Source organism: Cornus florida, unplaced genomic scaffold (genome assembly GCF_030987335.1).
Source record: "Cornus florida cultivar Cherokee Brave unplaced genomic scaffold, ASM3098733v1 CherokeeBrave_3.0.0_Hap2_Chr04, whole genome shotgun sequence".
NCBI lineage: Eukaryota > Viridiplantae > Streptophyta > Magnoliopsida > Cornales > Cornaceae > Cornus > Cornus florida.
The window spans coordinates 67676717-67695227 of record NW_026775574.1 but is presented as its reverse complement, the minus strand read 5'-3'; the positions used below and the strand labels follow the sequence as shown (position 1 = coordinate 67695227).

The window sequence follows — 18511 nt, the reverse complement described above, 5'->3', positions numbered from 1 at the left end:
GGTTGGTTTTTTATTTTATTTTAATTTATTATTATTTTTTTTCTACAATCAGGTTAAGGGGAAAAAAACTAACTGTACAACCACAAATACTCCAACAAATATAGACTCTTATTTATGTGCATACACCGACAATTTTATTTAGTTGCTCTATATCTATTACCAGTTCTTTGCGGGTTTTTTTTTTTTTTTTTTTTTTCTTTTTTATTTTCACAAAAATTAATTTGAACCACCAATCCAGATTAAAGGAAAAAAAGAAGAAAGAACTACTCTATATATAGTGCATAGTTCTTTTGCAGCTTGAATGGTACCTAGTAGGACACTTAAGACTAGTTTGGTGTGATGGAATGGAATAAAAGAAAGTGGAATGAAATTATTTTTTTTTTCATTTTTGTGTTTGGTGTCAATTTTATAGTTAGAATCATCATTCCCCACTATTCTTGAAGAATGATCATTCCATTAAAATCGTTCCACCTTCAAACAAAATAAATAACCATTCCATTTCATTCTCACCTCCACTCTCACTCCATTTTAATTCATTCCACCACACCAAACTATTCCTTATTATTTATTAAAAGGGGGCAGCGCCAACTGTGCCATTCAATTCTGCAGAGTCCTCTTCCTTTCCTCGGTTGGTCCTTAGATCTGCCTGACAAATGAGCTAATGAAGAGACTGCAGCACCACATATTCGTATTAGGTCAGCCCCACAGTCCTTTTCTTATGCAACCCGTGTCTAATGTGTACTACGCTATTTTCTTATTTTCTATCAATACTCTTGATAAGAAAGCGAATGGCCATGGGCATGTCATGTTATTTTACACCACAACTCTTTGATAAGAAAACGAATGGCCATTACCTTCCGAGAAAAAGAAAAAAAACACGAATGGCCATGGGCATGTCATATTAATTTCTACCACAACTCTTGATAAGAAAACGAATGTTTTCTACCACCACTCTTGATAAGAAAACGAATGGCCATGGGCATGTCATGTTTTCTTCCGATGTGGCCAAAATCTATTTATATTACGGAGTTATTGAAATCCGTAAATAACAAAATAAATAAATAAATAAATGATATCCGTGTAGTTTGGTAGATGATGATGTAAGGCCTCATAAAAGCCAATGTGAAATTTCAAAATTACTCTAAATTACAAATTACTCCTGAACTATTTAATCATTGCAATTAAAGAAAAACTCATCATATAAGATTATTTTATCATTTTTTATTAAGTAAATTTTATTATTTTTTCTCTTAGTTAAATATTAATTATACCATTTATCTTAATTTTATTATTAGTATCAATTTATTATAAAAATAAATAAATAATATATTCTAAAATGATTAACTTATTATTAAAACTTTACCATTTGTAATAACACTTCTTATACTCTCACTTTAAACTTTTTTACCGTAAAAAAATATTTTATTTTTCATACAATATATTCTTGAAAAATTAATAAATTACTAAAATTTAAAAAATACCTTCTTTTTTATGTAATATATTGACGAAAAATTAAAAAATACCTTAAATTATTTTTAAAAAATTATAGTTAATATTTTTATTTAAACATTTAATTTCAAATCTATAAGTAAATTTATGCAAATTTAATGGAGAATATGTCATCAAATTAGTATGATTTTTTTTTTCTTAATTTATTTCAATAAGGAAAATAGATTAAGTATGAGTCAATAAGAAATGCATTATGGTCATTTAAAGAAATATAATAAGGCATTGGGGCATTTTGCAACTAAATGTGATAGTTCATGGGGTATTTTATACAAAATATACTTCAAGTGGGTTATTTGCAAATTTTAACATAGGTCAGGGGTTTTTTTTTTGCACTTTACCCTATTCTTTAGTCACAAAATATCTTATTACAAAAAAGACTATGTGATACCCCCCAATTTCTGAACACGGGTTGATCAGGTCCGCACCTGAAGGCCGAGGGATATCAAATAATTAATATTTACAATAAGCACGTAATACAAAAAAATAAAAATGAAATAAAAATAAATAAATAATAATTGTTGAAGGGAAAACTAAATAATAATTACTTATATAAATCATTTGATACCATTAACTCTCCAAATAAAACCATAATAAATAGTCCTCCAAATATAACTCGAGAATCCGTGTATCATGAACCCCTAAATAAATCACATAGACTGAAATAAATAATATCTAAGTCTAAACATGAAATAAACTAAGATAATGTCCTACATTTATAAATCCGGAAGAATGAATAAGAATGTCTTTGATTAGCACGAACAACCTCTAAGTCTGGAACTGACGTGGACTTGAAAAATTAAATTGTGGGCTAGACCCGCAAGCCCTCTCTGCTACAACCTAATTAGAGAACCGACAATCAATACAACCTTAGCTAAACTGATGCAATAGCTACATAGTCGATATATATATATATATATATATATATATATATATATATATATATATATATACACACACAGACACTAAGATGCTCATTGACATATAGGACAGTCTCAACCGAATAATGGGTATCTCATGAAAAGTCGTACACATAGTGGTCAAGAGTCCCCCTCTACTAGAGCACACATATCTCCTATATTCAGCTGCTCATCTTTCCAGCTATATACGCCCCAATCTTAACTACTGATCCTGAGGCCACAAATCAACTCGTATCAAGGCACATACATAAATATATATATCATCATCAATAAGCGAAGCCATATCTAACAATGGCATAAGTAAAGTGTCTAGTCTTATTAGCCAGCCCACCTATACATCGAATTGTCAAACCATATCTAACAATGGCATAAAATATCAAGGAGTCTAACTTATTAGCTGTCTCGATGATCTTATACGTACAGTCATTAATCTCATCCACAATATATAAATCAGAGATATAATGAATAACATAGGCATAGATCATGTTTATTGATCACAAGGATATCAATACTTATAATTAAATCATAAATTAGATTATGAAATTAATTGCACAGTTATAACATGACCACAAAATGATTTGCAACTTATTAGTTGATTTAGCTACTTTTTTTTTCCTAAATGGAGGAAAATTTTATAGATATGAACAGTAAAATACAAAGGATTCATGGGGCATACCCCACACCAAACAGAACTTAAAACGGGCAAAACACGTCTAACCACATCCTAGTGGAAAACACTAAGAATATCTTGAAGACAAACCCCCAAGATATCCATAATTTCCCACAAGATACCTTTCGCTAAATTAGTTGAAGAAGTATAAATATCAGTGTGTATTCTAGCATTCTTCTCCTTCCACAAATAGTATAGAGTTGCAGTAAAAATCATCTTATAGAACTTAGTCCGCATGGAATTCACTTTGAACTTCAAAGCACAATCCAAAGCAAACTCCTGAATTGAATTAAAAGGCTGTAGATTCCAGTGAAAAATATCAGCCAAATTAGTTGATTTAACTATTAATTAATACTAATTATGTGTAGTAATATATAGCACGTACGTTACACAATCGGCATTTATATTATTATTTCAATTCTCCACTAAAGTGGTAAATCCGACCAATCACTAACATGGTTAAAACAAATGTTCAAATAACACGTTACAAGGTATATAAATATTCAGGATATTCAGCCAACACCTAACCAATACAACATTATCCTATTGGTTATAACAATTTATTGACACCAAAACTTGGCAACCATCTGAGTAATGACGTAGACGAATCAAATTGTGACAAGTGGCCTTGACATAGTGCCAAAGGACGGGCCACTTGGGAAATAACATTGAATTATTATGAGATTGGTCATGGCTACCAAGTGTATAGAAGTTAGTTGCTGAAATTTGGTAACAAAAGTTGACCAATTCAAATAAGGTTTGCCAATGTATAAGGAAATGGTAAAAAAAAAATTGGTTTACTAGCTATAACTGAAATCCTAAATATAAGGGAAGATATTTGAAGAAACTTGCAAATCACTTGCTTTATTAGAAGTCTATCCAAATTCAAATAAGTCAAAGAAAATCAAGGAAAGGGAGATTTTCTAGCAATGAAAATAGACAACTTTGTTAAAAAAGAAGTCTATAAATAAAAGGAATTGTGCTCGATCCATTCCAACCCCTCCACCACCACCCCAAAACAAGCACATCAAATTAACTCTACGTCACTTTCCTTCATCAATTCTTTTGTCCAATGGCAATTTCCATTCAAAGAATTTGAGTTCCAGCAACTTTCTGTTCTTGCAGTATTTAATTATGTTATTTTTATCTAAAATGGTTATTATATTCAGTCAAATTTAATGACCATCTTTATTTAGATTCCAGTTATTTTAATTTCATTGCACTCTTTAGTTTTTCCATGCAATTTCATTTATCCAGTTCTTTCAATTTCTTTATTTTATTTTATATTGCATTTTTCTTTTAACACCTCAAAAATCCTTATATCCAAGGTAAGAAAGGAACCTCACTAGGAGTTCTTGCTATTCTCTGTCCCACATAATCATCTCAAGTGAGACACCAATTAAAAAAAGATAGTTGGTGCTCATAATTTTGAGTTATATATACTCAAGCAAGCTCGCAAACTCCATCAGCATTGTGAGCCAAATTTAGCGTGAACATAATTTGGCACGCCCAGTGGGACACCCCATTTAGTGTTAAAAGTATATGCAATGCCACAACCAAAGAACTCTAAGGCTGTATCCACAGACGATGATCCAAAAGAAGAACATCAGCCAGCTCAGTTTGGTAGCTCTGGCTTAGGCCCAGTGGATGAACTAGCTATACAATCAAAAGTATTAATGATTTAAGCATAGGTGTGCTCTCTGTTAGAGGCGATGGGAAGAATGAATGCACATCATAATGACTTGCATGAAAAAATATCTTAGCTTTCTGCCGCAATTATAAATAGGCTGACTCTAGTTGGGAGTTCCAGCAATCTAAAATCGGTCATTCAGCCGATTTTGTCACAGGTTGTTTAACCGACAGGGAATGCTCAGTCATCACAGTATTGGCCTCCGATGGTTTTGCTTCAACTAAGTATGAAGGAAAATCTCCTAGTGAATTTGCCACCAGCTTGGGCAATCAGCTGCAGCCAATTGTTACAACCTACAATTGACCACCTATGTACAATCAATTGCCAGTGATGAATCATAATCAACCACCATAGCAATAGGTAATTCCTTTGAATCCTTCCTCGATACCTTTCAACCCGGGAGGCAAGCAGGTTATGTGGAGAACTCCAAATCCGCTCCAGTACCTCCACAGCCTGCACTCGGGGGGCAACAACTGGTCAATCAGCCACAAGATTGGCTGAATTATAATCAACCATTGCGAAAAATCAGCTGTCAGTGGTAAACCAATCACAACAAGGTTAGCCGATTTACAATCAGCCACCCATGGTACATTAGCTGAAACCCTTTAACTCGCGCCGGGGGGGGGGGGTGTGGGGGCAACTAGGTAAGGTGGAGAGCTCCAAATCTACTTTATGCTCAGGAACCACCACTGTTGGAACTCAGGGGGCAATATATGGCTAATCAGCCACAAGATTGGCCAAATTATAATTAGTCACAAGTGGTAAATCAGCCGCCAGTAGTAAATCAGCCAAAAACTTTTGTACTCGGGGGGCAGCCGATGGCAAATCAACTATTAGGTTGTCCTAATTATTACCCACCACCAGCGGTATATCAGTCGTTAGTGGTAAATCATGATCGATCAGTCATTGATCATCCTAATCAACCAATGATGGTCGATAGGAGACAACAAACCAATATTATCAAGTAAGAATATGGTTATGGCCTTAGGCAAATAGGCTGACCAAAGTACAAAAAGCCCTATCCAATCACATATGACTTAATAGAGTTTCCTATAAGATACAATATCCCCAACTTTATGACTTTTAGCGGTGAAGGAAATCAATCAACAATAGAGCACATCGATCGCTTCATAGTTTAATATGGCGAGGTTGGTATTTACCCTTGGTTGAATATGAGGCTTTTCCCAAATTATTTAATTGGGGAAGCCTTTTCGTGGTATATTCATCTATCGCCAAATTCCATCTTTAATTGGCAGCAGATTAAAGAAATATTTCACACTCAATTTTGCTTTACCAAGCCAAAATCAACCATATGCGGCATTCGACCATCTACCATATCGACCAAAAAGAGGATGGTTGATATTGGAAGACAGGTAATTGACGATGGCACTTTGAAGTTCTCCAAAAAGCTGTCGGAAGTCACGGGGGTCGACAGTGATTTTTTCATAGCTGTTAGTAATGTAATAGGCCAGGTACCCAAAGAGAAGGTTGATGAAAAGAATCAACCTAAGGTTGCTAAGAGTACACCATCAGCTGTTCTAAGTGCCAAAGCGATGGAAGAATTAGAAGGATAATTGAGGGAAATCCAATAAACAGTCATTCAACACGGTTACTACCTGAAGTTGAAAGGTATTAACTAAGGTAAAGTTAATTTATTTTTCATAAAATCAAAGTGCAAACTCAGTATTCTTAAAGAAGTGTTCAAGAGAGATCCAATTCTTAACAAAGTTAAAGAATTTCAGGATCAAATCGGCTAGATTACCATAATGTTTAGCCAAGCATGATATCTAATCCTCAGCCAGAACCGTCGTTGGCTGAAAGAATTCTTTTAGCTCGTCATCCTTAACCTAACTTCAGGAACAGAAAGCGGGGATGGTAACAAAAAAGACTTTTTGCTTCAATCAATAGTTTTAAAGCAATTGAACAATTTGATTAAATAGACATAGTCTACCAATCTTCCCAAATTTTACATTGTTCAGTGTTCTCTTATAATTCTTTGAAAGTTTTCTAACTCGAGGATACGATTTGAATATAGAAAATTCATACGTGGTGAAACCAGCGTTATTAGAGGAATTCGCCACACTATAATCACAAATTCTTTAAAGGTGTGGCAAAATCTACCAACTTGTGACAAGTATTAGATATAGGCAACAAAATTGATTTAAAACTTGTTAAAATGAAACTAACAAAATGAATACTATCAGTATAAAATTTTGGAAGCCATATACTCCAACCACATCTGTTTAATCAAATTACTAAAATAAACTTCTAATTAAAACTACACTTTAAAAAAAAATCATTTTTGCTTTAGTCAATAGTGCTAAAGCAATTGAACAATTTGATTGTTTCATCATGATTATAAAAATAGGATCAGTGTTAGGTCTTGTAATTAAATCCTAACACAACCTTTATAAGAAACAGACAAAAAAGAACCCGTGAGATATATATCTTGTAATTGGCGAATTATGTTTTCAAAACAAGTCCGATCGAGTTGTACAATTTCGGTTCAGAATTTTAAGATTCAACATCGGAAGTAGATTTAAAGAAATTCAAGTGTTCATGCTTTGATACACTCCGGGATGATGAGAACAATGCTTTAGAGAGGTAAGAGAGTGTGTGAGTATATTTGGGAGGTTTAAACTTAAGTTTTTAGGAAAACTTTACATTCTGCCCAAGTTGAACTGGTTCAAGTATCTTGGAACAGGTTAAACTTTTAGGCTTTTAGTTGTTTTACAAGTCTGGCCAACTTGAATCGGTTCAACCACCCTGAACCGGCTCAAGTGTCAAAGGTGTTATTCGAATTTCACTACTAGCCAACTTGAACTAATTCAAGCACCTAAACCAGTTCAAATGTTAATGTTACTATTCTTCGAAAAACCTACCGGCCAACTTGAACCAGTTCAAGCACCCTGAACCGGTTCTACGTTTTTAGATCTTTTTAGTAACTTACTTTCCTGGTCTATTTTGATTCCTATTTTTGGTAGACTTCCTCTATATTGTGTATGCGCGAAATTGACTTCATTTCCAATTATTTTTAGGTCTTCTAAACTTCTATATAATCTTTTTTTTTTACACAACATTGAGGTATGACTTTTTGGAACAAAAATTCATTATTTTGAGAGAGCCTTTTTTAGAGATATTTTTCAAAAAATTAAATCTAATTTTTCTGTTTTTGTTTTCAGAGCACACACGTATATGCAAGAGTGATTTGGTTGTGTTATTCTCTATCTAATCGAAATTGGAGCTGTAACGACCCAATCATTTGCCTTCCTTTCCTTTTTCCTGAAATTTTACGAATGAATTTTTTTCGTTTAATTTTCTTTTCTAAGCTCTGTTTCGTGTCGCTTAGTGTCATCTCGAGTACTCGGAATTGGTTCCTGAAACTCTTTTTCGTGGATTGACAACTTCCTTTGAGGACCGAGTCATTTCTGCATTTTCATTTTTCGGACACTATACACATTTCGTCATTTTCCCTGTTTCGTCTTTTTCCCTATTCTGTCTTTTCCTCATTTGTCATATTGTTGGCACAACCTCACTTCTCATGCTTGGAGTTGGTTTTTGACTTCACATGCCTTCATCTTGAGTGGTTTTCTCAAAATACGTATCTTTACTTTTGCAAGAAAGTACTCTGGTTGCTCCCGGTGTCCACAGAGGCATAGATGCACAATTCTTCAGAATCTTTTTCATTTCTTGGGGTGTTTTTCGTAAATATCTTTTGAAGATATTTTATTTCAGGGGCATCTAAGAAAATATCTTTTGGAAAATATTTTCATTCTGGGCCATAAGTGCAGTTTTCACTTTTTAGAGGGGCCATTGTGCAATTAATGAAAGTTATTGCAAAATGTCTTGTTTTGAGCCTGGATCCTCGTACGGGATTCATTTTCACATTTCATCGAGTTGTGTACTCTTGGAATTTCCTCCTGGTCGATGTTTTTCAGTTTTAGGGTTTCTGGCTCCGGTTTGCGCCAAACTTGTTTTGGGCATAACTTTCTGCTCGGGACTTAGTTTTTGACGTTGTTTCTTCCGTTGTTCATATTTTATCATTTTGAATCTTTTTTGTTCATAGAGTTTTTCCATTTGAGCGCGTCTGCTCAAATTTTACTTTTTCGGACCCGGCGGAGCCCGTTCGGGGTACTTTTTGAGATTTCTATAAAAAGGGAGTGAGATATTTCATTTTTCATCTTTTCCCCTCTTCATGCACGACCTGGAGCTCCCATGGCAGCCCAAGGGGTGCTGCCATCTTCTCTTTCCTCTTTTGGTTCACTTTTCCTTGATGGAAAGTCTTCGACCTTAACGTTTGTTGTTCCCCTCGCCGTGCTTTACCTTTCCCCCTTATTAGAATTTAGTTTTGACCATTTCTTGAGTTTGGTTTTGAGGTCAAGTTATGATTTTGATGGGGCTTTCATGGGGTTATGTTCACGGCGTTGTCCCTAACAAAACCTAGTAGTATCGTCGAATTCGGAGCACTTTTATTTTGGTGGGCCTTTGGGATTTTCATCTCAAATTGAGGTAGGGGATGTTCTAGGTTTAAATTCTTGTTATATAGCATGCTTGTGATGCTTATACTACTTGTTTGCATGATTAAATATAAAATCTAGAGATTTTATTATTTATTTTTCTTGTACGGGATCTAATTTTCCCGGTTACTCATGATTTGGTTTAAACATGTAGCATGATTTTATATTGCCCCTTGATATGCTCATTGTCGTGTATTAAAATTGGAACATTTGAATAAGTATTAAAGATTTTATTTAATATTTATCTTAGGTGAAAGATTAATTCACATGGCCTTAACTAGCTTGAAATCAATATGTGTTAGCATATTAAATTAGATCTTAGCATGTTCTCCAACATAGTTGAATTTGAAAGTGATTGGAGGTGTTTTGAAAGTTAGTAATTATTAATTAATTTGCCCCGAGTGCACTATTCACTCTATTTGAATTCCAACTTGATATTCTTGATTTACATGCCATATAGTTTCACATATATTTGATTTAGAATATTCGGTTAGGTTTTGAAGCATTTTATTTAATTAAATTCCATGTTTAAGATTTAATCCTCATGGTGGTATACAACTTGGAATTGAATTGTGGCATGCTAGAAAATTAAGCTTTGATGTGATTGTTCACATGTATTAAATTGGGATTTATTGCATGAGAATTGCAACTTTTGTTTTATATTTAACTTTAATAAAAGTTTAATTCGCATGGTCGTAAATTGAATGAAATAAACTTGTAATGTGATATTACATTAGTCCTTGGCATGTTTTCCAACATAGGTTAATTTGAGAGTATTTGGTTAAGTTTGAAAATCTAGAGATTTTAATTAAAAGAATTAATTAAAATCTATTTTGTAGTCCCATTAGCTTAATTAAGGTTTTAACTTGAAGTTTGTATTGGCCATGACTTGTTTACTAGTATATATTAATTTGGGACTATTTGAAGTTGTTTTAGAACCTTGGGATTTAAATTAGCTTGATTTAATTAAAGTTCTACTTTATTGTTCTAACAACCTAATTGAGTTTTAGAATGGATATAGGTGATGACCTTGCCATGCCCTTTAACATGTATTAAATTGAGGTTAATTGAAATTGAATCGAAAATCTAGAGAATTTAATTGTGTTTATCTATTTAAATTCTATCAATTTGCTCCACGATCTAGTTGTATTTTAGAAGTGGTTTCTATATTCAAATCCTGGACATGGACTTGTTGTATATTCATTTGGTTATGTTTTGAGCATTGGATAACATAGTTGCTATGTTTATACTCATGAGAATGTGTTTTTCTTATTGAATATATTGTTGCCTTGTGTAATGATTTGCACATTTCGTATTTAACATCATTCATGCATAGCGTGTAACGAATCTCACACTGAAGATTCGATATTCATCACATCATATTAGTTGTGGACTTAGAGTATGTATTGTATAGGTTTCCAAATTTGGTTATGCTTGATAGATAGTTGATTATCTTGCATATTCCTGTTGATATATTCGTTGTTGCACAACTTATTGATTTTGGAAACTTGGGGATGTCGTTGTTTAACTATGGCTAGGACGTGGTTCTAGTACGGGGGATAGTCCCTCTATATAGTCTAGTGCGCACATAGGGAGGTTACCCATGGGCTAGTAACACTAAAGTAACTATGTTGTCGGTCTGATCCGGCGTGACGTCCGAGTATCCACTTTGTTTGACTTCGCATTTCATTTTCAAGTTGATAACTAGATGATGTTGTAACTTGTTATTCCTTATTTGTCGTTCCATTTTAAGTTACATGATGTTAACTTTGCGAAATTGTGCTTTATGCGTTGTATTGGAAGTCCCAATGTTGGTTAAATTACATCGATATTGAAAATTGTGTTTTGACGTTCTAACATATCTTAGGATTGAACCTATTGATTCATTTAGAACTTAGACGTTAGGTGGCATAAACCACCACTGTTATTTTATGCTTTAGATTCTAAGTTGATGGCTTTAAGAACTTATACCTTGTTGCATTGTATAACATGCTCTTTTGTTGTTGAATTGCATGGAAAATGTGATTCTTGTTAACTTGTATTCAAATATGCTTTTGTTATGTTATATGGATTACTCTAGACGTAGTTTAATTGTATTAAAAATGAAATTCATGTTAATCTATGCTCAAGCATTCTTCTTGTCGTGTTCTTTCGATTATCCCAACCATGATTCGTTTCATACACGTATGTATATCATGATTCTTGTTGCTTAGACTCTAAGGTAGCTTAGGATGCTCCCCGAGTCTCACTTGAACATAGACGTTAGGTGGCATGAGCCCTTTTAACATGTTTCACCTTAAGGTGATAAATTTGTAAAATGCTAGGTCGATGCATGCTCATCTCCTACGAGTAGCTTTATGTTACTCACCCCTACGATACTAGGGTATATTTCAGGTACGAAGACTTGGTTCGTGACGCCTAGCATTCCTTGGATGTCATGTAGCTTTCAAGTTTCCATTTCATGCAAATGTTAGCATGAAATGTCATTTTGTAGACTTATATGTCAAAATATGCATATTTGATTCCATGTATGTAATGTGTACTTAAGTACACTTCTTTCAATGTATTTGATATGTATGAGATGAGGTCGGACGTCAATAACCATTATATTGTATTCTATGTACTTTTTAACTTCATGAAATATTATGAAAACCTTGAAAAATCGCAAGTCATTACTTTACCATGGTTGCATTGGGTGTAGGAATTCCATTTTCATTCTTTTATAGGGTCTTATAAATCTTATATGAAGTGTGGCCAAGGGCCAAATGGTCATTTGACTCCATTTTACATTTTTGGATTCCATGTTTCCCATTCCAAGTCCATTTTTGCCTTTTTGCACGTTGGGGGGTCGGATTTTGTATCGGCTATATTTTTAAGCCATGGATCATTGTAGCGCTTCTAAATAGGTAAGTTACGTTTGTGTGCATAGTCGTTTCCGGGCAAAACCTCATCGTTTGTGTTTTGAGCCTCCTACGATTTCATTTTGCGTTTTTGTTGCATATTCTGATCTAGGGGTATTCTAGACTTTTTCATTTAGTTTTATTTCCTTCTTTCAACATGGTTGAATAGAAAAAATGATTTTAGGGGGGGTTTCTTTTTTGTATTTTTCCAGAAAATGTCATCTTGGCATCGGAAATCGCTTACGAAGTTCAGCTCTTAGTTTTTCAATTTAGCAGCTTTTTCGACCCTCTGGACCAAATTTCTTGGGAGGGCATTTTGGGCATTTTACAGTGAGTTTTTTTTTTTAATTCTACACGAGTCACGTAGAAAACTCAATTTTGAGGGGGGTTTCCTCTTTGTGTTTTTGCAAAAAAGTTCATCTAAGCCTCCAAATTTAGCCTCTGTTCCAGATTTTTCTGAAAAAAGAAACCACGCAGCAGCTTTATGGGCTGCTGCCAACCATGTGTGCACCCGGCGCGCGCGCGGCGTGCATGGGCGCGCGCATGGGGCTGTCATGGCCCTTCGTCGGGCCGCCGCGACGTCAATTATTCTTTTGGGCTTTTCTCCTTCGTCCAGACTCCAATTCAAGTGAATTTTTTTTTGAACTTGACTAATTTTTCGCTGTGTTTCCAACGGTGTGCTCGGTTGCACCGGTTCTTCCTGAATAATTACCAGTTTACCCTTTTTGCCTTAAGTGCTCGTTTTTCTTCGTCATGCCATTTCTCCTTCGTCCGGATTTCGAATCATGCGATTCTTGAGTCCATCTTGATTAGTTTTTCATTGTCCTTCTAGCGGTGTACTCGGTGGCACCCGAATCTACAGTTTTTTGAAATGACTATTTCGCCCCTGGGGGCTTATTTGTCATATTTTCGATCTTTTGCTTCCGCATCAGTTCTTATTGAGTTCCACGACCTCATGGAAGGTCACTTTGACTTCTTAGAGTCTTGTTTTCTGTTTTCGCTTCCGCATTCGGATCCGTTATCGGATCATCCTTACGGTTCATCACAGGACACACTGGCCTAAAAACCAGGGTCGTCACAGGAGCCTAATTGAAGTTTCAAAAATTTTGAGAAGTAAGATTTTTTTCTTCTACAACAAATTCAAATTCAAATAAGAAGATGTTGAGTTTGTGCGCAATGGAATGGTTGTGGAATATAATATGGATAGATAATTTGGAGAGGTAGTGAATAGATTCAACTTACTCTTTTATCCAATTTTTACTTATTTTAATTTTACCAAAATCAAACTAAAATCAAACCACAAAACTAAAATAAAGTGCAAGTAAAGTAAATAGAGTTTGAGAGATAACACCAGGATTTTAGTGAGGAAACCTCAATTGGTAGAATAGACCAATTATAACAGGAAAAACCTCGTTGGACTTTGTATTCCTGAGATAAATGATCCACTATGTTTGAAGCAAAGGATACGGAACTTTGACTTAGTCTCACACCCTATCGTTTTACTAAAAACCAATTATTGACAATTCCTGGCTTTGCGACTCCACCGTCTAACAGCTCTCGACCTCAGGCTTACTCTCGATCTCTGTAGAAGAGTTGTCGGTAGATCAAACAACACTCCACGGATGCTTTGACCCCTTTAAAGTGTGATCACTTCACCCCTTTTCTTCTAGATCTGAATTTGACGAAGAATGAATGAATTATACTTTTTGAAATTTCTGAATCTTCAATTATGCTCCAATTTCGATAAGATAGAGAACAACATTACTAAATCACTCTTGTGTTTATGTGTGTGCTCTCAAAAATAAAATCAGAAAAATCAGATTGATTTTCTGAATGAATAAAAAATATCTCTCAAAGATGGCTCTCTAATAGATCTGAATTTTGTATAAACCTAGATGACTATCATGGTTTATATAGAGTGTAGAATGTTCTAATCCCTCTGAAAATATAGAAAATTTCGTGCATAGGACTTAGAAGGAAGTTTAGTCTAAAAAGGAATCAAACAGAGCAAGAAAAGCAAGTTACCAAAACTGTCAACTTGCCTTGAACCGGTTCAAAGGGGCTAAACCGGTTCAAGATGGCTAGCAAAGAATTGACATGATTCTTGAACTGGTTCATGATAGGCAATCTTGAATAGTTCCCAATTCTGCTGATGTTGATCCTGTTCGATTATTCTTGAACCAGTTCAAGATGGAAAAAATGTAAAATCTTATTTAAAACTTCCAAAACCCTTCCTAAATGTTCTCACTATCTTTCCAAACTTCTTAGAGCATTATTCTCATTATCTCAGAGTGTAGTATACCATGAACACTTAAACTTCTACAAATTCGCATCCGATCTTCAAGCTTGAAATTGTACATGAACCGAAAAATTACAACTCGATCGGACTTATTTTAACAACGAAATTAGACAATATACAATATATATATTTTTCACAATCTCCCCAAAATATATATTTCACAAAAGAATTTTCCAACACATTTTGGAGGGATCAAGGCACTTGCAAAGTGTTGTTGGTCTACCAACGATCCTTTTACAAGGTTCGAGGCATAAGTCTGAGTTGAGAGTTGTTGGACGAGAAGTCATAAAGCAAAAGGTGTTCAGCAGGTTGAGTCTTGGTAGAGTGAAGGTGTGTGAGCCTGAGTCCAAGTTTGGTATACTTTACTTCATACATATGTTAAAAAACTTAAACCTACAACAAGAATACCTTCACATAAAAATAATCGTCTTACCGGATTCTAGAGAGAGAAAGTAATGCTCTTTGGAGTGGGAGTTAATCGTCGTTCAAGGGTACGGACTGATCCGTGTCTTAATGGGATAGGGAGAGATGCATAGTGATGCCAGTGTTTGAATCACCAAACACCCACTCTGGTGCTGGACTGATTCACCGGTGAGTTAGTCGTCGGAAATTGCAAGCTATTGGTATCGTTAATGGCAAGAGAGAGGGACTAACGATGTGGGAGGGGCATTCGTTAATGACGAGAGGGGGTGTTCTTCAGTTTTCAAGTTTTGATGGTTGTGTGTTTGAGGCTTTGATTCATAAGACTTTTGTTTAAGCAATTTAGACTTTTTGATTTTTGATATTTTCTTAGTTAAATATTATATTTGTAATTCAAGGGCAATTTGGTAAAATCAAATAAAGTGGTTGAGGGGTAATTATGTCCTAAATGTATAGGTACTTGTCATTTACGAAATTACTTTGTATAAGTTGTCGTATTTTTATATTATTCTTTTTGTATATTCATTAAGAAATTAAGAATAAATGATCTATTTTTTTTTTTTTTTTCCTTTTTCTTCCATATTTTATTTATCTTTGTTTTCTATCATTTTTTCTAATCATTGTTTTTATTCTCTTTTAACATTAATTTCTTTTACATATATAAAAAATAAACTACACCCTTACCAATTCAGTTTGAATTATCGAATTAAATATTCGTTTAATAACAAATCAGATTTGGATTCATTCACAAAATATCCGTGGTATTGTTAAATCAGATCAAATAGAGTAAAAGGCTAATCCTATTCGAATCCAATCCATTTTTAGGTCTACTAACAACGACAATGGCTAAATTACCACAGGGTCAATAGAATTTGGGCGATATATATTAGGGTGTCAATGTGAATTGCCATAAAACTTGGCATGCACATGTTTTTAGACCCTACTTCAGGGGTGTGATCATAATTTACCAAAATTGATCCCATCTAATAAAAACCTGAGTCTTGCCCTGCTGAAACACATAATCGCTCAACGGAAATAAGAGAGATCGGTGATGGCAAACGAAGAAAGTGTTGCTTCGTTGGTGAAATCCATTGAGGAAAAAATCGGCCGCACCGATGAGTTCGATGATATGATGGAGCAGTTCATCGAGCAACTGATCCCCACGATGGCGGTCCCCGAGCAAAACGAAAACGCGTATACCCCTAGTATCGTATCTATTGGCCCTCTTCACAGAGGGACACGGCTTCAACAAATGGAGTCTGTGAAGTTGAGTTACGTTCGTAGCCTATTTGACCGACTTGAAACATCATTTGATGATACTCTGAAAGCTTGTGCGGCCAAAGTGTTGGATATCGAAGAATTTGCTACAAAATATTATGCGTCGGCCAGGTTAAAGGAAAAAACCGAAGATGTCGGGCTTGCAGAAATGATGCTTATTGATGGTTGCTTCATAATTGAACTACTATACAGAAATTTCGAGAATTTAGGCTCGGAAAATTCAGAGTCGGAGAACTGGAATATTGACTCCATTTTGTCCAACCCTTTTAAGTGCTATGCAGTCCGACGTGATTTGCTATTGCTCGAGAATCAGATTCCTTTAATAGTTGTTCATGATTTGTTCCAACTGACGATTGGAAAGATCCAAAATAAAAGTTATACAAGGGACTCCCTTATTAAATGGATCTTTAAATTCTTGGGCAACATAATGGGCGCTGAAAATATTATAGACATTGAAAATGATGATGAATTAAGTAATTTGGAGAGGGAAAGTGGTCATCATATACTGTGTCTTGTGCGGGGGTACTATATGCCGCCTACTACTCCGAAACCTGAAAAATCCATACACCAAGAGCGAATCAAGTACTCCGCTACAGAACTTCGCTTGGCGGGAGTGGAATTGAGGGCTGGCAAGAAAAAAGAATTATTCAACATAGAGTTTACTAAAGCTTTTAGTTGGAGGAGCTGCTCTTCTTTGTTTATAAAAGGCCACTTAGAAATTACACCTTTCACCGTCTCTGATTCCACTGACTGTTTTCTGAGAAACGTCATTGCTTACGAGCTATGTAACCCCCAGATTCCTAGTTACTTCACATCATTTGCGTTCTTCATGGATCTCCTAATCAACACCCCAGACGATGTTCAATTGTTCGAGGAAGCTAAAATCATTCGCAACTCTTTAGGTTCCAGGGAAGAAGTGGCCCGACTCTTCAATGGTATTTGCAAGAATGCCAGTTCAAGCGGCTTCCATTACAGTAAGGTATACAAGGAGGCCATGGATTTCTGCACGCCTTGGCGAGTTTCTACTGGAAGGCTCAAACATTATTATTTTGGTAGTCCATGGGCAGGCATATCTGTCATGGCCGGCATCATCCTTTTCGTCCTCGCGCTTTTATCCACTATATACGGTATGCTTTCGTATTATGTAGGTGATACATTGTCAGTCCCATATAAGTAATTTTGAATGTCTGTGTATCCTACTAGTGTCTGTAAGGGCTTATCTGAATTAGCTATGTACGTATTTATCATCTTATGGTTTGTCATTTACATAAGCTCTGTTGTTGTTCATCTATGTATGGTTCGATCTCTTAATAAAAGTGTTTGTTTGCCCACTATATTTGTAAGAGCATATATGAATTACTGAAACTTCGTCAATATATTTGTTCAAATGTAATCTTTCTACTTCTATTAGTCAAGGACTTTGATATTTCAGGTTCTCATTTGGTCCATTAATTTTTTATAATTTCTTTCTTACATTTTCTGAAGTTAGATTAAAAAAAGAAGAAGAAGAAGATAGACTGAGAACCCTAATTAATAAAAGTGTTTGTTTACCCACTGTATTTGCAAGATCTTATATAAATTACTGAAACTTCGTCAATATATTTGTTCAAATGCAATCTTCTAGTACTTTTATTAGTCAAGGACTTTGGTATTCTACACTTTGATATTTCAGGTCCTCATTTGGTCGATTAATTTTTTTTTTTAACTTCTACATTTTCTGAAGAAGATCATGACAAAGAAAAGAATCCTAATTAAACTCAATCTCCTTATTTATTCTCACAATGATCTGGATAACAGGATAAGCTATTTCAAATTCTCTGATAGATGAAGAGCTTATAGATTTTGAGATCTTAGATATTTTAGGATTAGGTTTTAGGTTTAGGTCAATGTGGTTCGCACATTTACTTGCCACCTGTATAGCCACATTTCTAGTTTTCTTTTTGTTGCCTAGTCAGACAAATCCATAGTATCAAAGACAAATCCATCCTGTCTTCATTAGAATTTGTGATAAAATCTCCATGCGCAAGTAATTTTTAATCAATTATTTTTCTATATCCATTATTGGCCCTTCAGAATTCGGTTTTTTTAAATAAAAAAAATAAATAATGTTTGCCTTTTTTTTTTTTTTTTTAATCTATATGTTAGCTCACTATGAACATTTAATCCCATTTACAGAAGTGCTAAGATTTATTACTTTAACAAATTCTTTTTCTCTGTTATGTTGGTTTGCCAGGATTTATTATATTTCGATCAATTGTGTGAATTTAGGTTAAAAATTCTATTTTTTTTTTTCTTCAATAATAATATTTGT

The 18511-nt window shown here is 34.5% G+C and overlaps 1 protein-coding gene across 1 annotated transcript; it reads left to right on the top strand.

The window, feature by feature from the left end:
• Positions 1 to 15973: 15973 nt before the first annotated feature.
• Positions 15974 to 17377, top strand: LOC132305060 (UPF0481 protein At3g47200-like). Its single transcript, XM_059802747.1, has one exon. The coding sequence runs from the start codon at positions 15974 to 15976 to the stop codon at positions 17375 to 17377; it is 1404 nt and encodes a 467-aa protein (XP_059658730.1).
• The last annotated feature ends 1134 nt before the right edge of the window (positions 17378 to 18511 follow it).

Bases quoted from the DNA above. Each gene is read 5' to 3' on its own strand.
- LOC132305060 (XM_059802747.1), top strand. From the start codon at position 15,974: ATGGCAAACGAAGAAAGTGTTGCTTCGTTGGTGAAATCCATTGAGGAA.